The 20,452-nt window shown below is 40.5% G+C and overlaps 1 protein-coding gene across 3 annotated transcripts in view; it reads right to left on the minus strand.

Moving 5' to 3' along the window:
- Window positions 1-20,452, minus strand: part of LOC308383877 (uncharacterized protein) — a 119,483-nt gene that overhangs the window by 29,961 nt on the left and 69,070 nt on the right. For all 3 annotated transcript variants that reach the window (XM_080862060.1, XM_080862059.1, XM_080862061.1), the window contains 18 exons: window positions 19,988-20,041; window positions 19,520-19,564; window positions 19,369-19,422; window positions 17,909-17,953; window positions 17,747-17,800; window positions 17,576-17,620; window positions 15,649-15,702; window positions 15,124-15,168; window positions 14,992-15,045; window positions 14,140-14,247; window positions 13,783-13,836; window positions 13,375-13,428; window positions 13,222-13,266; window positions 11,886-11,939; window positions 11,175-11,219; window positions 7,120-7,173; window positions 6,355-6,408; window positions 6,206-6,259 (listed from right to left, as the gene is read on the minus strand). In XM_080862060.1, coding sequence (XP_080718186.1) covers window positions 6,206-6,259; window positions 6,355-6,408; window positions 7,120-7,173; window positions 11,175-11,219; window positions 11,886-11,939; window positions 13,222-13,266; window positions 13,375-13,428; window positions 13,783-13,836; window positions 14,140-14,247; window positions 14,992-15,045; window positions 15,124-15,168; window positions 15,649-15,702; window positions 17,576-17,620; window positions 17,747-17,800; window positions 17,909-17,953; window positions 19,369-19,422; window positions 19,520-19,564; window positions 19,988-20,041 — 972 coding nt within the window. The remainder of the gene's footprint in view (window positions 1-6,205; window positions 6,260-6,354; window positions 6,409-7,119; window positions 7,174-11,174; window positions 11,220-11,885; window positions 11,940-13,221; window positions 13,267-13,374; window positions 13,429-13,782; window positions 13,837-14,139; window positions 14,248-14,991; window positions 15,046-15,123; window positions 15,169-15,648; window positions 15,703-17,575; window positions 17,621-17,746; window positions 17,801-17,908; window positions 17,954-19,368; window positions 19,423-19,519; window positions 19,565-19,987; window positions 20,042-20,452) is intronic.

Consider the following 20,452-nt stretch of genomic DNA (forward strand, 5'->3'; position numbering starts at 1 on the left):
TCCTGCTCGAGGCTCCCAACATTGGATGTTTTAGCTAAAACGGACTTCCAGCTGAATGCACGGCTTCGCCGCACGAGTTTCATAAGGACAGTCTTACTGTACCGCGGCTTACGATAAAAGGTAAGAAGTCCCGGGGATCGTGCAGGGCAAACCTGCGCCAAGCCTCTCAGGATCTAACCACAGATGTTTCAGCCTCGCTGATTAAGATGACCCTATTAAATTGTCGTTTAATCTCAAACAAGGCATTTGTCCTTTGTTTTATTAGGAATAACCTGGAATAACCTGGATTTTTTATTCCTATCGGAAACTTGGCAGCGAAATATGGAATTTCCTCATTTCAATGAACTGGGCCCTGCAGATTTGTCTGTATTTGTCTGACCACACCATTGATTTCAGGATGTGGAGGTGGGCTGGTTGTTATTGCTAGAAACTCCTTTTTCTGTCATCTGGTGAAGACCTCTTCTTTTAATTCTGTTGAGATTCAGATGATGAAGATAAACAGGAATAATCCCTTCCATGTGATCATAGCTGGACTGGCCATCGGGCGTACCGGGCATTTGCCCGGTGGGCCGATGGATTTTTTTTTCTTTAGGAAGGGTATATATAATGAAAGGTGTTGGATTGGCCAATTGGTCATGATCGACTCTGGGCTGGACCAATTACAGCCGAGGAGGCCGGATGCACCCCCCCCCCCCCCCTTGTTTAGCGATCACGTGACTTTCGCGCATTGCATGCCGGGAACTCGTGGCAAAACAATCCAAGTACCGCATCAAACGCAAGCATTTGCAGCACCGCAAAACGTTCATTCTCCGGTTCCAATACCTTCTTGTTTTTCTTTGCCGCACAAAAAAGGAATGTACAAAACAAAAGGAGAACAATGTCGGTCCGTACAAAGACAGACTCGACGAAAAGACAAAGAAAAGATACGAGGAAAAATCAAAGGAGTGAAAGGGTCAGACCCTTATGAGTGGACAAAAGACGTCAGCGTGCTGCCGAACTTTCACCACGCGCAGATTTATAATTACACGGTTCTTGGAGTGAGTGCATACACTCATGAAGTTTAGTAACTTCAGGTCACTGCAACAAGCCCAGGTACAGTTTGCCGACGGATGGGTGCAGGACCTTGAAATGTACCGTGTAGAACGAAAGACCATCGTACGAACAAAGGTAAGTTTACCAGTCTCACAAATCGTCGTCATAAATACACATTTGTTAACCGTTTATTAATATAACCTTTGAGCTCAGCGGTAATTAATTAGTAGTGGAAATAATCTCTGGTTCATTACAGAAATGTAGCAGTGACAATAATATTGTATGCTGTAATCGCACTGGACAATTAGTGATACAAAACAACTGTTTTATCCCGTGAATAAAAGTATATGTTTTTGTCAGTGTACCATGGTAATAACAGAAGAGAAACGCAATATTGTGTCAGGACAATTTACTATTTATGCACAATAAATAAAGGAGCATAGCGCGACAATTTCTGTTCAGCGCCAGACTTGCATGTAACCTATATCACCAATTATGTTAAGAAACATGACGTATTAACTACTACAAAACTCTGACCTTTGTGGGAATGCCTGGAGCAGACTAACATGTGAGCTGGAGTGTTCTGAGACGTTATATTTGGTATATCCAGACCATCCGTCGGCTCTTACTTCGGAAACATGGCTTAAAAAATTTCTCTTCAACGACGTAATCCGATAAAAATAAAAAAACGATCTCTTTACCCGTCGACTTCCTGTGGCTGTCATGCGACCGGCTATTGCAGTTAATAATACAACAGCTTCTTGGCATTTTTTGGGTTTCTTTTTATCGCTGTGTAACTGAGTTCAATTGAAAGCCTGCGTGCGCTAGTACCGCTTGCCACAAGTTCCCAGAATCCTTTGCGTTTTACCCCTGAATGACGTCACATTTATCCTGGTGGGCCGGTCTCTAGTCAAAATGCCGGGGCCGATTTTTTGTCCCAGTCCAGCCTTGCATGTGATCTCAATCTATAGACCACTGGCACTAGCGAGGAGTTTCTTAGTTGACTTTCTATCCTCCACCATCAAGCTGAATAAAATCTTTCTGCTGGGGGATATTAATGTCCATGTTGATGACAAATCATGCCACACTGCTTCTGAATTTCTTAGTCCTTTAGACTCCTTTAACTTTACCCAACACGTAACTGGGCCAACACACAGCGGTGGCCACACCTTAGATTTGATTCTATCACTGGGTCTGGATATCGGTCCAGTTTGTCGTGAGGACATTTTTATTAGTGATCATAAATATATTTTATTTGATCTCTCCTTTATTTCTGACACACTGCCCTCTGTTCATGTGAAGCATTCACGATTAATTACTGACCCTTTAATTCGCAATGTCAAAATATTCTAGATAAAGTTGCTCCTCTTAAAATCAGGAAAAGCGGCACTACCAAATCCCTGCCCTGGTTCACAGAAGCTATTTGCAGCTTTAGGCGAATTTGCCGTAAAACTGAGCGCCTGTGGAAAGCCACAAAACTTGAGGTTCATAAGCTCCACCTAAAAGAACTATTATCTACCTTCAACTACATGGTGAAAGATGCAAGAGCCACTTATTTCACTAAACGACTTGCAGTAGGAAAAAGAAATCCTAAGGTTCACAGTACAGTAAGTAACATAGTCTCTCCCAAACTCCGTGTACACCTGTCATTTCAGATAAGGACTGCAATGACTTTCTAAGATTTTTCCAAGACAAAATCAGTAACCTAAGAGGAAACTCAGCTCCCTCAGATAGTCCCTTCAACCACGATCTTCCACACCCTGTAATTATGGAATTCCTTCACCCAGTTTCTTTAGAAGATCTAAAAGAAATACTGATCCAAATGAAACCCTCAATGTCCTACCTACTTCTTTATTTTGCAAAGTTTTTGACACCATTGGGCCCTCTGTGGTCACACGGATAAACTGTTCCCTACTGTCTGGCTCTGTCCCCAGGTGCTTTAAACAGAGTGTTATTCAACCTCTGCTGAAAAAGCCGAACCTGGATCCGACTCTTCAGTCAAGCTACAGACCCATCTCAAAACTTCCTTTCATTTCTAAAATATTAGAAAAGGTCGTTTGGTCCCAAGTAAAGAAGGCACTGGAGAAACATAACATTCTTGATGACCTTCAGTCGGGATTCAGAAAGTCACAGTCCACAGAAACTGCTCTCCTCAAAGTCATAAATGACCTTTTGATGGCCGCGGACAGAGGCGATTGCTCAATCCTTGTCCTATTGGACCTTAGCTCGGCCTTCAATACCGTTGATCATCAGATCTTAATTCACCGCTTAAATCATATGGTGGGGATATCTGGATCTGTTTTGCCTCATTTCTGGCAGATAGAACATTCATAGTTTCGGTGGGAAACCTTTGCTCAGTTGTAGCTAAATTGTCATGGGGAGTTCTGCAAGGTTCGGTTCTAAGCCCCCTATTGTTTTCATTATATATCCTTCATTAAGGCCGTATCATTAGTAGCTTCAAAATTATTTCCTACCACCTGTATGCAAATGATATCCAATTATACATCTCCTTTAAACCCTGGGAATTAGACAAATTATTCCCTCTAATGGACTGTCTTAAAGAGATTAATGGTTGGATGACAAACAATTTCTTGCAGATGAATGCAGACAAGACTGAGTGATTGATCATTGCCCCAGAGAGCCAGAGGTGTGGACTCGAGTCACATGACTTGGACTCGAGTCAGACTCGAGTCATTAATTTTATGACTTTAGACTTGACTTGAAAAAATGTTCTAAGACTTGTGACTTGACTTGGACTTTTACACCAATGACTTGGGACTTGAATTGGACTTGAACCGGTTTACTTGAAAAGACTTGATATTTTACCCCAAATACAAAATTTAACATGCATATTATATAGAGATTGAAAATGTGACGTCATTCACGGGTAGAACCGCAAAGGATTCTGGGAACTCGTGGCAAGCGGTACTAGCGCACGCAGGCTTTCAATTAAAATCAGTTATACAGCGATAAAAAGAAACACAAGAAGCCGTTGTATTATTAACTGCAATAGCCGGTCGCATGACAGCCATGGGAAGCCGACGGGTAAAGAGATCGGTTGTTATCGGATTACCTCGTTGAAGAGAAATTGTTCGAGCCATGTTTCCGAAGTAACAAAGAGGCGACGGGTGGCCTGGATTGCAGCCATTCAAAGGTCAAATATAACGTCCCAGAACCCTCCAGCTCACAGGTTAGTCTGCTCCAAGCATTTACACAAAGGTCAGTGTTTTTTAGTAGTTAATACGTCACTTTCATAACATAACTGGTGATATAGGTTACAAGCAAGTCTGGCGCTGAACAGAAATTGTCGCGCTATGCTCCTTTATTTATTGTGCATAAATAGTGAATTGTCCTGACACAATATTGCGTTTCGCCTCTGTTATTATGGTACATTGACAAAAACATATACTTTTATTCACAGGATAAAACAGGTTTTTTGTATCACTAATTGCCCAGTACGATTACAGCATACAGTATTATTGTCACTGCTACATTTCTGTGATGCTACCAGAAATTATTTCCACTACTAATTAATTACCGTTGAGCTCAAAGATCCTATTAATAAACGGTTAACGAATGTGTATTTATGACGACAATTTGTGAGGCTGGTAAACTTATGATACGTACGATGGTCTTTCGTTCTACACGGTGCATTTCAAGGTCCTGCACCCATCCGTCGGTAAACTGTACCTGGGCTTGTTGCAGTGACCTGAAGTTACTAAACTTCATGAGTGTGTGCACTCACTCCAAGAACCGTATGATTATAAATATGCATATAAATATGCTACGATGAGATAGCTGACTTCATCTAACTAGCAAATGTTGTCCAGGCTACGTTGGTGATGCAGTTTTTTTAATGTGTATGATATTTTTGTCATGCGATTTTAAAGCCGGTCCTACAACCGCATCCAAGAATGACATGCAGCTTATCTCAGAACTGTCGGTGAAAACTATTCTTGGAGCTAGGTTTAATTGAGCTGCATTCTAAAGAGGTGCAATTTCACAATTTGTGTATATTTTCTAAGTTCACTATTTTGTCATGTGTTGAGAAAAACAGATTTTAAAATTACATGGTCTAACATTTACATTTAGCATAACTGCAACATTATTTTTTCGTTGTTTTTTTTTTTTTAAAGACTCGAAAGGACTTGAAATTCAAAGTTTCAGACTTGTGACTTGACTCGGACTTTTACACCAGTGACTTGAGACTCGACTCTGACTTGCCTGACATTACTTGAGACTTGACTTGAGACTTGAGGATAAAGACTTGAGACTTACTTGAGACTTGCAAAACAATGACTTGGTCCCACCTCTGCAGAGAGCATCAAGCCCCAAATTAGTCAATGTCTGTGTCCTTTTCATCCTCAATAAAAGCTACTGCTCAGAACCTCTGTCTTTTGACGCTCATATCAAGTCTGTGACCCGCTCCTGCTTTTTTCATTTAAGAAACATTGCCAAACTCAGGACTATTGTATCCAAAGGCAAACTGGAGATACTTGTCCATGCCTTCATCTCCTCTTGTTTAGATTACTAACGTAACGTACTCTTTTCTTGTCTGCCTAAGGTTTCCCTAAATCACCTCCAAGCAGACCAAAATGCCACAGCAGGGCTCCCACAGTCATAAATTCTCCCATATCACCCCTGTGTTAAAATCCTTGCACTGGCTTCCGGTTGGGTATAGATATCAGTTTTACTCTTACATTCATGTCCCTACAAGGTGAGGCCCCCACCTATATCACTGAGCTTCTCCAACCCTACTCTCCAAACCGGATCTTTAGATCCACTGATAGTGGTCTTCTAACTATTCCACGGGCCCGTTTGAAAACAAAGGGGGATTACGCTTTTCAACCCCTGGCTCCAATACTGTGGAACAGCTCAAAACACATCTGCTTAGACAGGCATTTAGGTAATATTCATGTGTAGTATACTCTTTTATTGGATATGTTACTATACCCTCTTTATACTGTTTTATTGTTTCGATTGATATGCTTTTATTCCCAAGTGAAGCACTTTGAAATAACTTCCTGTTTTAAAAAGTACTATATAAATAAATTTTACTGACTACTTTTACTAGTTGTTATGCTAAACTTGTGCTGCTTATATACTGTATGTACATACATTTTGTTTTGAAATGTAATGCAGGCGGATTCCTTGCAGCAGAAGAATCACTTACATACATGCCTACAGGGCCCTGAGGTCCCTCAAACCCTGGCTTCCCTGTGAAGCCCTGAAGAAACACATTAAAAACACAAAAAAACATTAAAACAAAACTTCTCTGTAGACAGATATCACAGAGGTCATGACTACTATTTGCAGCCTCACCCTTTCTCCTGGGGGTCCTGGTGAGCCTGGAGGCCCCGTCTTCCCCGTTGGCCCCTGATATGTCAACAACAAGGAATCTATCAAAACTAAGACGTGGTAGAAAATGTTTATCTTATCAGCCAGTCAGATTTACATGTCATGACCTTCATTACAACAGTAACATTAAAAACAAGGATGCTGCTGATCTTGCAGGGTAAAATTTAGGACATTTTTGCAAACACAGTTATTTCCTGTTTCTCAGGAAATTATACCAGCTACTCAATATCACTGCAATATATTAAGCTTAGTTTGAATATCATCCCAATAATTATGCAAAGCAGCTATAGTAGAGTCTAAGAATAAAAAAATGGACCTGAAATGAGCACAATAGGTGCACTTTACATGAAAAACCAAGGGATTAGATAATACCTTCATACAGTTTTTGAGCTATATCCTTTCAATGACAAAGTCTTTCCAGGCTATCAAGCCTCTACACCAGGGGTCCCCAATCTCAGTCCACAAGGGCCGGTGTCCCTGCAGGTTTTAGATCTCACCCTGGGTCAACACACCTGAATCACATGATTAGTTCATTACCAGGCCTCTGGAGAACTTCAGGACATGTCGAGAAGGTAATTTATCTATTCAAATCAGCTGTGATGGATCAAGGGCACATCTAAAACCTGCAGGGACACCGGCCCTCGTGGACTGGGATTGGGGACCCTTGCTCTACACGCTACACAGGTACAGTGCTCTGTCTCTCAAAATGAAATAAAAACAAAGGCATACCGCAGAACCTGGTGCACCATCAGTTCCTCTCACTCCGGGAATTCCTTGAAACCCCTAAATAGGAAGGAGAAGACGTAATGAAGAATGGGCAAAGAACCAAGGAGAACTGCACTGATGACCTATAAAAGTGCAAACACAAAATAATGTGCAGTGAGCTGTTATACTATTAGTCTAAATTGGCTGATTCAGCATTTTGCTAATGATTGCTGAATACAGGATTTAATTGTTTCTTGGCAGTTGCATTAAAAGGGATTCATGAGATGATTCATGTTTTCTCAGCTGATTGGCAGCTTTCTTGTGCTCGGAAAATCGTATCTTAAAGTACATTTAAGATAAGTACAGTATAAACATTTTAGAAAATTCTAATTTTGTAGGAAAGGTTTGGGGAAAATTCTTCCCCAAACTTGCTTTTCTCTCCTTTTCAGGGTCGTGGGGGGTGCTGGAGCCTATCCCAGCTGTCTTAGGGCAAGAGACAGGGTACACCCTGGACAGGTCGCCAGTCTGTCGCAGGACTAACACATATACACAGACAACCATTCACACTCACATTTACAACTATGGGCAATTTAGAGTTTCTAATTACCTATCCCCACTAACTGCATGTCTTTGGACAGTGGGAGGAAGCCAGAGTACCTGGGGAGAACCCAAGCAAACACGAGGAGAACATGCAAACTCCACAGAAAAGACCCCTCCCTGATGGTGGAACTGAACTCAGGACCTTCTTGCTGTGAGGCAACAGTGTTAAGGCAACAACTGCCCGATTTGCAAATAATCATCCTCTAATTTATAAATGTAGACAGACTGCCAACACCAGTTTCCGGTGTATGCACTGCTTTGCAATAGGGGATGAATTAACTGGTTGCCAACTGGTTGTATTCTCTTTATAGTCCTTCATAAAAGTAAGGTTGTAGAGTGTATGTGCACATGTGCAACTTTGCTGTTAAATCGCCATCCCACAGCATCCTTCTGTTTGTGTATGTAGATGACAATATCTTTTTTTTGGCCTTTTTATCTTATACAGATTGCATGTAATTGCTAAGTTGACCCCATTCATTCACATACTGATAGCAAATTGACAGCAGACTGGCTCCATCTCACTGCTGATTTATCATCATGTGCACCACCAAGCTCATTTCAAAGAAGACAACTGACAATGAGTGGTTAAAGACCTGGTACCTGTCTTTGAAACAACCATTTCAGAGGCAACAAAAATGCAAGTTCATTGGACACTCTCACAATAATTTTGTTAGGCATGAACAAAAATTTAGGTTTTCCCCAAGGCAAATGTAATATGAGGGGAATTATGCTTCATAATTTTTCACGACGTTCTGCCTTGACGAAAACTTAAAACCAGTGACTGAGACTGGGCTTTCACAATATTAAATTACATTCTCACCTCATGATTATTGTTGCACTATGTATAAAAAATACCATCAGCTAAATGTATTTATAACTTCATTTTATAGTGTTTATTTTAATTAAATAATAAAAACAGAAGTGCAAGAAAACATCATGAGTGTTCAAAAGCAAAAAAGCAGTTGTGTGAATTACAGACACAAAAAATTATCGTTTAATTTTAAGATATTGTTATTGCCTATGCACAGCCCTAACTGAGACTATAAACTCAGGAAGGAAACTGATTAATGAGGTCATAAAGTGAGCAGCATATACTTTTATATTATCTGCCCCTTTTTTTTCCAGCCAGATTTGCCTCCTGTTGACCATTAGAAAGAATGCATGTTGAAGGCTCTTCCACATCGACTTTTCAGAGTTGATGTCTGCTTACATACAGTTTATACTTGAGGTGTTTTTGAGACTAAATGGAATACAGACTGAATGTTTTCTATTTCTATTGACTGACACACTAGAAGCAACTTGGTCATCACAAATTGCTTTAAAGCTTTAAGGTTACCCAATAACATACAGTGGGGCAAAAAAGTATTTAGTCAGCCACCGATTGTGCAAGTTCCCCCACTTAAAATGATGACAGAGGTCAGTAATTTGCACCAGAGGTACACGTCAACTGTGAGAGACAGAATGTGAAAAAAAAAAATCCATGAATCCACATGGTAGGATTTGTAAAGAATTTATTCGTAAATCAGGGTGGAAAATAAGTATTTGGTCACCTCAAACAAGGAAAATCTCTGGCTCTCACAGACCTGTAACGTCTTCTGTAAGAAGCTTTTCTGTCCCCCACTCGTTACCTGTATGAATGGCACCTGTTTGAACTCATCATCTGTATAAAAGACACCTGTCCACAGCCTCAAACAGTCAGACTCCAAACTCCGCCATAGCCAAGACCAAAGAGCTTTCGAAGGACACCAGGAAAAGTATTGTAGACCTGCACCAGACTGGGAAGAGTGAATCTACAATAGGCAAGCAGCTTGGTGTGAAAAAAAATCAACCGCGGGAGCAATCATCAGAAAATGGAAGACATACAAGACCACTGATAATCTCCCTCGATCTGGGGCTCCACGCAAGATCTCATCCCGTGGGGTCAAAATGATCATGAGAACGGTGAGCAAAGATCCCAGAACCACACGGGGGGACCTGGTGAATGACCTGCAGAGAGCTGGGACCAAAGTAACAAAGGTCACCATCAGTAACACACTACAACGGCAGGGAATCAAATCCCGCAGTGCCAGACGTGTTCCGCTGCTGAAGCCAGTGCATGTCCAGGCCCGTCTGAAGTTTGCCAGAGAGCACATGGATGATACAGCAGAGGATTGGGAGAATGTCATGTGGTCAGATGAAACCAAAGTAGAACTTTTTGGTATAAACTCAACTCGTCGTGTTTGGAGGAAGAAGAATACTGAGTTGCATCCCAAGAACACCATACCTACTGTGAAGCATGGGGGTGGAAACATCATGCTATGGGGCTGTTTTTCTCTTGGACAGGACGACTGATCCGTGTTAAGGACAGAATGAATGGGGCCATGTATCGTGAGATTTTGAGCCAAAACCTCCTTCCATCAGTGAGAACTTTGAAGATGAAACGAGGCTGGGTCTTCCAACATGACAATGATCCAAAACACACCGCCCGGGCAACAAAGGAGTGGCTCCGTAAGAAGCATTTGAAAGTCCTGGAGTGGCCTAGCCAGTCTCCAGACCTCAACCCCATAGAAAATCTGTGGCGGGAGTTGAAAGTCCGTGTTGCTCGGCGACAGCCCCAAAACATCACTGCTCTCGAGAAGATCTGCATGGAGGAATGGGCCAAAATACCAGCTAATGTGTGTGCAAACCTGGTAAAGACCTATAGTAAACGTTTGACCTCTGTTATTGCCAACAAAGGTTATGTTACAAAGTATTGAGTTGTATTTTTGTTATTGACCAAATACTTATTTTCCACCCTGATTTACGAATAAATTCTTTACAAATCCTACCATGTGGATTCATGGATTTTTTTTTCACATTCTGTCTCTCACAGTTGAAGTGTACCTCTGGTGCAAATTACTGACCTCTGTCATCATTTTAGGTGGGGGAACTTGCACAATCGGTGGCTGACTAAATACTTTTTTGCCCCACTGTATTTACCAGATCACATGACAATCAAAGGTATCCTGTGCTCCAAGTCACGCTGAAAAGTTAATCTCGGGTCTATCCCACTTTACATAAGATAAGCTTTTGTTATGTCCATGGCTTTGGAAAATGTCCAACAACCACCTATTGGTTCAGTGAGTCCAGAAACATTTGCAAAAGAGTGAGTATTTATTACATTAACTATGTGTAATTATCCTTGTGATACATACACGAATATACTTACTCAGACCAGCCAATGCAGCGCTGAAAACTTTAAGTCAACACAGCTGATATGTTTAACGGGCCGGTAGCGAGCGCTGTTCTGTCTTGTTAAAACTTCACTTTTTTAAGTGTTTGTTGCCTTCTCATGAATTTATAGAACCATCTGTAATTTTATCCTGAGCTGCCTTGTAAAAATGGTAATAATGTGTTTTTATTCTGCTGAACCCTGGAGGATGTGGCAAAAAGCCAACAATGCAAGGTTTAAGGAATGATGTCATGTACTGCTGAGGTCATCCTGCGGCTAACGGCCTTACCATCAGCCCTTTAGTACCAGCAACACCAGCTGCACCTGAGGGACCCTGAAACAGAGACAGAAAATACCAACAATGCAAATTTTCCCGGCAGCAGAGGTCATTAAAAGTACAAGTGTTCAGTCTCTTAATTATACGCATCGTTAATCATGAACTCCTACACATTTTCTGAAAAAAATAAGCCGTTACACTAAATACAGAAATTAAAATACTGATTATAATGAGCCAAATGTGTTGCTGTGTAGCTCTTGTGTACATTACAATCAAATACATGTTTTACATGGGATCAGTTGGAGAGATTAGCAAACAAGACAGGGAGTTATTTCCTTCAGTACTACCGTGCTGTACAAAGACTGCCTCCTGCTGTTTAAACCAACAATTATTAGACACCTTCCCCTCAGCTTGGGAGTCAGTTTTGACAGTTTGAGGGCAAATCCATCATCACTACTTAAAATCTGTATTCAGCAGTCACACAGTTGTAAAGTGCACGATGTGCATTGTCGTGTCTCTTCCCTATAAAAGACAACACTGGGTCTAAACCCAAGTGATAAAATGTTTGTGAAATGAGTTCATATATTTAAGTATTTCACTGAATAATACAGTACATGCTGTTGCAATACAGAACGAGACAGGAGTACATGAAATGCAGACACACACAAACACACACGCAGCATTTTCAGGTGATGGGATTGAAATATGATAGAGAATGGGAACCTGTGTACCAGGCTTTCCTTCTGCTCCCTCTGTTCCAGGTGGCCCCAGCAAACCCTGAAAGGAGATGGAGAGAAACACATAACTGTAGCTCAGCCGGATATTACTGAACAGTACAAAAGAATATGTGTTTACTGTATAAGTATATTTGACTAATTAAATTCAGTAATCCTCTAATGCTAAAACATTTTTAAAATAATGTAAATCAATTCTTGTATGGAGGACTGTAATGAAATTTAGATACAGATTATATGATAAATATACAGTTTATAAACATATCAACTGCAACTATGTATCTACTGAGGGCTTATACTTGTAATAAATATACAAGTTATTTATTTTTGCAATTTGAACATTTAACCAGGGGTTAAATGAACCAGAATGACCTGGAACTGCATTCTGGCATTTGCAGTTTTGAATCATCAAATCTGACAAGCAGTTTAATACATAATACTGTCAAGAGAATTAATGTTTTGATTGCTGCAGCTTGGAGGTGCCTCCAGCTGACGGCATACTTGGTCAGTACTCAGAAAATGATCCCATCCTAGCCGAGTTCTCTAATAAACGATTCGAATATTTGAAAAAATATCTGTCCAGTTTGCACCACAATGAGTGTGCAAGCTAAACGTAGAGAAGCTCATGTCAAAAGGACTGCTCAGGTTTTAATAAACCTAAATTTAAAGCTTCTTAATCATGCTAGATTTTCTTTTAATAAGATAGCAACACATCACATATAAATCCACTAAAGATTTTTTTTTTTTTTTAATTTATGAAATGACTTGGAAACAAATTGAAGTTTGTTCAGGTTTGTCATTGTGGTGGGGCGTGGACTGCGGTGCTGTGCAGACACACCTGCACGGCATCTGCAATCACACCCGCCCTGTTAAACACGGGGAATCAGAGTTTGGGGAGAGAGTTGTAAAAGTTGTGAACGTGGTGTGATGTGTGTGGCTGCCAGCTGCAGTCGAGTAAAATAAAGATGGCTCTGAACACCAATCTATGGATTGGCCGTGTCTCAATCACACCACAGTCATATTTAACATCATATTTATTTATTTAAAGGTTAAAGGTAACTCCACAACACCTGTAAACCTCACAGCAAAATAGCAGCAGCACATGTCAGCTGTAGGGTCTTTACCTTACAATATAAAGCGCCTTGTTCACTGTTGTTGTGATTTGGTGCTATAAAATAAAACTGAAATTGAAATGAAATAAATCTAAATTTTTACATGCCTTACTTCCAAGTGATTTTTTTCCCTACCCTGAAATGCTACACCAGATCTTAGCGTTCCCCCAGCTGCCAAATCTTACTCTAACCATAGCTACAATATAAGTTTACCGGTGGGCCTGGTTGGCCAGGATGACCTCTTTGTCCGGTCAAACCCTGGGGAAAACAAAAGGAGCAGATTAATATGAATGAATTAATATTGACATATATATGAACTTGGTAACAAAAAAAGTGTGTATTCAAACATCTTTTGGAGTTCAATACCTTGTTCCCCCTGGGTCCTGGTTTGCCATCACGTCCATCTGGTCCTCTGTTTCCCTTTAAAGATATTAGTGACTACAATGACTCAATCATCTCAATCAGCTGTCCACAACGTCAGCATTGTGGCAATTGTATCTAAATCATATTAAAATCACAGATTATATTTTTATTACACAAAAAGACAAGAACAGAAATAAGTCATATTTCTGTTTTTCGTTAGCTATGCTGTTATATGGTGGTGAAACTACATTAGTGACTGATTGTGTGGAATGAAGGATGTGAGCATGTGACACCAAATTTACATTCAGGAGGTCACTGGAAGTTCTGTTACGTAGTTAAATTGGACATTTGGAACAACATATGAAGTCATCTGACATTTTGTGGTGTTCAGACACATAAATCATCACTGACCTTTAACCCACGGCTGCCCTGTTTTCCCTGGAGGCCAGTTTCGCCATCGATGCCCTGAGTGGAAAATATATAAAGTCAGTGAAGCGCATCTCATTTTTTCATTCTCAAAAGGCATGCTTCCAGATAAAAGAGCATGTTATACAATATTAAGCTGTGGCAAACACCATACCACATAGTTTATTGTGTTTATTATGAGTCTTTTGAACTGTATCATGAAAAAGTTTATTTTTCTGGAGGTTAACTCGAGATTGTTGAAACTCAGGACTGACTTTTCTGCCAGAGCTGAATTTGCACACAGCTTCTGTATCACACTGGGATCTCCATGAATAGGTTTAACCACAGTGCTACACACTGTACCTCAGTGCCTTTAGGGCCGGGCTGGCCTTTGGCTCCTGGGAAACCAGGGAATCCAACGAGGCCCCTCTCGCCCTGAGGACCGCTAATGCCTGTTGCCCCCTGAATACCCTGAAAAAAAAAAAAGTTCAGTTTGTTATTAAATCTAGATCTTTTTTCTTACTCACACACTGACTTTACAGCAAATGAGATGTTATAGGAGACCTTTGACATTTTTGGAAGCACACTGGCTGAGTGTGACGGGTTCTTTCCTGCTACCACAAATTAATTTGACATAAATTAGAAGCAAAATGATAAAAGCATCAATTTCTTTGAGTGAATGTCATCTATCCCTAGGAAGTACACATATGTGAGGTCTCACCGCTAACATGACAAACGTCCCAAAAGTTCTCATATTATTAGGGTTCCCGGTGAAAAAAAAATGCAATAAACAGCTGCTGGCAATGAATTTTTAATCACGGCTAATATGAGAAGTGATAATGTGACAGTCACAGTGCTATTAGATGGGATCAGTGTAATAGAGGGTGGCACCGGGCACAGACGAGCATACGGCAGCTGTCTGAGTGAGACAACTTACATCTGCTGAAATCTATAAGCCGACGTGACAAAACATCAAAAGACTAGAGAAACAATGTAAATGGTCAGAATAGTAACTCTGTGGAGGGGACCAGAAAGGGCCGCAGAGTTTTGCCTTTTATAGGTGTAACTTTTTCATTTGCACTGTATCTGCCGTACAGTTCAAACTAATTTCAAACAATGATCATTAGTTAAAAACAAACTTTACAGACAAGGAAGGCACATCATTACAGGCTTTATCAGTCTGTCAGTGTCAACAAACAAGGTTCAGGTTCATACTCTGTCGCCTTTAGCTCCTGGATCACCCTTTTCCCCGTCTGGTCCTCTGTTACCCTGTGAGGGAAAAAATGTTTAAAGGAAAGGCTCAGTCGAGCATGTTGTGCTGTAAATATGTTCGTCAAGAGCACCTACCGTTCTTCCAGGAAAACCCACATCACCCTTTCTCCCTGGTGCACCCTGTCAATTTAAAAAAAAAAAGGAAAAGAAACTTTTATTGTTTTAATGTGGGGAATATAAAATTATACCACACAAATCACATTAGTCAATGATTCAGAAGCAGATTACTGCTAAGAACATAGTTTTATACAATCAGAAGATGGCGACGTCTAAATGAAAAGAACGTGAAGAGCTAATAAGCAGGATCCAGTAATGAGCCATCACAGCCAGTAGATGGCACTGTGAGGCTGCAGCGTTGTTTCCCCTCTCTGTAGCACTTTTAGACAACCCGTGAAAAACACTTTTTATAAGCTGCAAGTGTAAACTGAAGTAGAGCTGCTGTGATGACAAAAGTTACAGGAAAAAAGAAAACAAAAGCACCACAAACAACTGAGAGTGAACTCAGTGATCTCTTTGTAACATTCTGTCTGCTCAGTATTTATACATGCAGGTTTATAACTGTAATGTAATGATGTAATGGCTGTTACAGTGTTTGCTCACCATAGGTCCCTCTGAGCCGGGATCCCCCCGGGCCCCCACAGGCCCCACAGGCCCCTGACATAAAAAGGAAACAAGAAACATTAAAATTCAGTTTGGGTTTTTTTCCTGTGATTGTTTGTACACTATTGTAAACTTATTATCATGCACATTAAGCATACATAGAAACTATAATATGCATGCTGTTTTAATATGATATCAACTAAAAAACATATTTAAAACACTTGAAATTAAAATGCAAAACAGTTGGAGACTCCCACCAAACGTAAGACTTAACAGATAAAAATGAAGTAGTTGGTTTGTTTCTCACGATGAAAAGCTGGAAACAAAATGAAAAGCACCAGGTGTCTACTGCTAACTTATCTTTCCTAGAGACCTCTCTCCTCCCATCACCTGGAAATCATTCGCTCTTCCCTACCGTGAAGGATCTTCATGACACACCTCAAGGGGAGCGCTCCAAAAAGAGACTCACAAAACAGACTTCTAAAAATATAAAAATCTTTCCTGATCAAAATTTGGCTCATCTCACATTCAAGGTCATCTCTTAGGGCATGTCCAGTCAGCTTTCAGCGTGACAATCTTTCAGATTATTCCCTGGGTGTTCTTTCCTAATCCGGCCATGGGGGTGGGGTCGCAAGGCAATGTATGCCTAGTGCCAGTCCCAAGCCCGGATAAATAAGAAGGGCATCCAGTGTAAAAATATTTGCCAAATCAAACATGCGGATCATTTCTTTGGATGTTCTTTTCTGACAACTTGGATTTCGTGCTCTGTGATTTCAACATGGGCCTCAAACTTGAACAGAGAAAACGTCAAATTCTGTTTCACACTGACAGAATTTCATGTAAGGATCTTTGTAGGTTATGGGAACCTCCAGCTACAACCAAGCAGTTTTTACATGAAGAGTCAACACTACTTTCCAACTCAAAGGCAGAGTGTTAGGTGAGAGGCGAGACAAGGAGCATGTTCATAACTTTTTTCAGCATCTATCTGATTGTGCACCAGGAATTCTTCCCACAGAGTCATGCTGTCAGCATTCTATCTACTGCAATGACTTGAGGCATTTGATGGGATACCAGTGCATTCCAGCTTGCCATCTCTCACCGGCTCAGAGCACATTAAAAAAAAAACGTTGAAGCTTTTTGTCCACACAAACACAGTCTTTGTTCACCACCACTCCCCACGTTTGGCTCTCTGTAATCTGCTACATCATACACCCTGGAGGAGGTTTAGCCCCTTACGGGGCCTTGCTGGAGCTCTACTGAGAGATCTAAAAATGAGAGCTGTGCTAAATGAACGTCCAGATGTGCATGAGAAGATGACCATGAACGTGAAATTGGACAAATTAAAATCAGATAGGTTTTTGATCTTTATGGAGCTGGTCTGGTTATGGAGCAGAATGTTTTAATCACACCTTGTAGACGAACTAAGATCAAAGAAAACAAAAATGTATCCTGTGCAGAACTGGGATGTGCACACGAGGTTCACCGCCACACTTTCTTGTGTTGTGCATAGACATTATATAGACATCTAGGAGTAATATAATCAACTGCATTGTCATTGTGAGATAAAATTAATGCATTATCCCTTTAAACAGCCTAATATGTTATAAAAAAAAGAGCTACTGGCTATATATGAATTAAAGCTAATAATGATGTCATGAAACCAAATAGTTTTCAGCTTTGGCCTCTCCATTCTTTCATCTCTTCCTCCCATGTTTCTCTCTCACACAATTACACTAAGAAGAGACACATATGAAAAAACATTGACCCTGTTTTATCAACCCTTATGGCATTACTAAGGGTTAAGAATAAAGGAAAGACAATCAACTAAAACAATGAAATACCCCTTTAATACGCTGCTACTTAACTTTTTTTTTTCAGCTAAACTATTAAATGAAAATACCAAACCAGAAAAAGTGAACAAACTTACAGGATCTCCTTTGGGGCCAGGAGAACCCGTCAATCCTAGATGCCCCTGTTAAAATGGACAGACTGGCATTAACCTCTTGTACTTCATTTCACTGACAGCTGAGTGAAAGGAGCAGCAACTCAACTGAACTTAAAAGCTTCCATCAACAGTCTTGCCTTGAACTCTACTCACTTGCGGTCCTCGGAGTCCCGGAGGTCCAATCTGTCCCTCGAGACCTGGAGGCCCCTACACAAAAGCAAAGGCAGGTGAAACATTTTCTGTCAAACACAGTGTCTAAACATTTCCAAACAGCTGATTATCTGCAGCATATACATAACCAAGCAAAGCTTATACCTGTGGGCCTTTAAGGCCATCACTGCCAGCAGGTCCAATGTCCCCCTGAAATAAATAAAGAGTTCACACACAGGCGGGATGCAACCTGTTAACTAAGTCTGGGCTTAGACTGACGTCACACATAAAGCATCAGACCAGTACATTTACATTTCCTTTATTACAGAGGAACATTTCACTCCAAATTATTGTTACATATTTGGATACTGTGCTCTAATTATCTCCATCTAAACTGTTTTAGTGTCACAACCCACATTTTTGGGGTTGGCTGTAGAGATGTCTCCCTTCTGTTGAAAACATCCATTATGTATACAGCAGTTGCCATGTGGTACTCAAAGTGACATCCCTTTATAACTAACTCCTTCAAGCACCCAGCCCTAGCAAAATAACCTAAAAAAATGGGTGAAAATCAGCAGAAATGTCAGTTCTCTTTCTGCAGTTTACGTCCAATAATCCAAAACACTGCATCATCAAGTGAGGGGAGTACCATCAGTGTTTACAGCCTGTCATGCTGACACAAACATGAGGCTCTAGCCATGATGTTCTTTTACACAGAGGAAACAGTTGCTGGGTGTGGTTCAGTGGAAAGGAAAATGTCCCTACATGAAACTGCTCACAACAAACTATGGAGATATTTTTGAGAACTAGGTCATGATTTCTGCAAAGAGAGATTGCTGGAGAATTTTTTCTTTTTCCTTTTGGGAGTGGGGGGGGGGGGGGGGGGGCAAGCACAAGACAACTGGTATTAATTTCCAGTATACTGTGTAGGGGGGAGATTTCTCTAATAGCTCAGTCACACTAGAATAAAAATAGGACATTCGGTGATCGACAGCAGCTGCAGCAACCAATTTGTTCCCAACAAACTGTGCAACACCCTCAACCTCTAGATGACCACTGTTGATCACACGGCAATTGTACAGGTCGCCTGGTTTGAGGTAACCTGTCTTCAAGCAACTGTGATCACATACTGACAGCAGACTGACTGCATATTATTGCTTTTTATCACCATGAATCAAAGGTATTTGGAAGATGGCAACTCACTGTAAGTGGCTGCAGACCTGGTTCTTGTCTTCAGAGCAACAAGGTTCATTCTGCATGGTCACAATATTTGTTTTTTTCATGCTGCATTCTCCAACCACTGTTTTCCCCAGTGTGACACAAATGATACCTAACTTTGTTATCTTTGCAAAATATTAACTTAACTTCTTTTAAATAAAACATTTATTGAAAATTGCTTGTACTGTAAATTTGAGAAGTGATTAAATCCTTAAAAAATCCAGTTTAGGGAATGTTTTTTGTAATTTCATTACAAATTGAGTATTGTATATATGTGTTTCTAAATTCATGCAGACAGAGAGAAATATATATTTTTCAAAGTGGTTATTAGTTTCAGCCTCATGAGGAAATCATCTTTAAGTTGCAGTCCAACTGAGCCAAAATAAAGACTTGAGGTGTGGCTGTACCCTTGAGCCATTAACTCCTTGTGCGCCAACTCGTCCTGTGGCACCTGGTGCACCCTGTGACACACAGAGACACACACATACATGATTGCAGGTACATCTGGAATTTGCACAGACAGACTAATAATTAATCACTGAATATCCGCCTGCTTACCGGTGGCCCTGGCAGACCTGGGAGGCCATCCAGTCCACTCTCCCCCTGGTAATAAGCACAAAACAGCATGAATAACAGACAAAGAATAAAACCTTTTAATACATTTAAGAATAGAGAAAAAAACAGGCATCAACACTTGCCCCTAATTTGGCTTTAAGTAATATGAAACCTTTAATTATAGAAAAACATAAACAAAAGAAAATCTGTTTTAGTACAAATTCCATCTGTTTTGCTTGGCATAACTACTGTGCACTTGTAGTTTGGCACTTGTAGTTTAATCCTTTCAATGAACAGATCACCACAATAAATAGCAGCAATAAGTCGCAAAAATAGGATAACCCAAAAAAAGACAAAAAAAATAATGCAGGTATTGGTATCTTCATTTATGACAGTGCAATGCACAAACTAAAAACAGGACTATTTGCTTTTAAGGCTCTAAGAACTAGAGTCAGACAGCGGCTCACTCACATCAGGCCCAGGGGGTCCCTCTGGCCCAGCGCCACCTCGGATTCCCTGAGGCCCCTGCAGAAAAGATTAAAGATGTCAGCTTAATAGCAGTATACCATTAAAGTACATGGGGAAGAGTGTATACAAAGAGAGGATTAATGATACTAAAGCTTAGTCAGAGACTCCATTTTCTCGCCAGGCAGAATCAAAGTAAAATCACTGATAGACCAACGAGTAAAGCGAGTAAAGTGAATGCCTCATTGTTTGAAACTGAAAGTTCAAAGGGGGCCTGAATTAGAGATTAAGATTACAGAGCGCATGTCCAATTTTAACAAAGTTTTTTGATCATTTTATTTTTCACTAGTTGGGTGTAATAAGAAATCTATTGGATAAGAACTGTCATACTTTTACATTTTTAATTTTGAATGTATGCGCTGGCATCTTGTCCAGTTGACTACAGAGTATGAGCTGCTTTGTAAAAGAGAT

This window comes from Rhamphochromis sp. 'chilingali' (assembly GCF_963969265.1).
Source record: "Rhamphochromis sp. 'chilingali' genome assembly, chromosome: 2".
Classification (NCBI taxonomy): Eukaryota; Metazoa; Chordata; class Actinopteri; order Cichliformes; family Cichlidae; genus Rhamphochromis; species Rhamphochromis sp. 'chilingali'.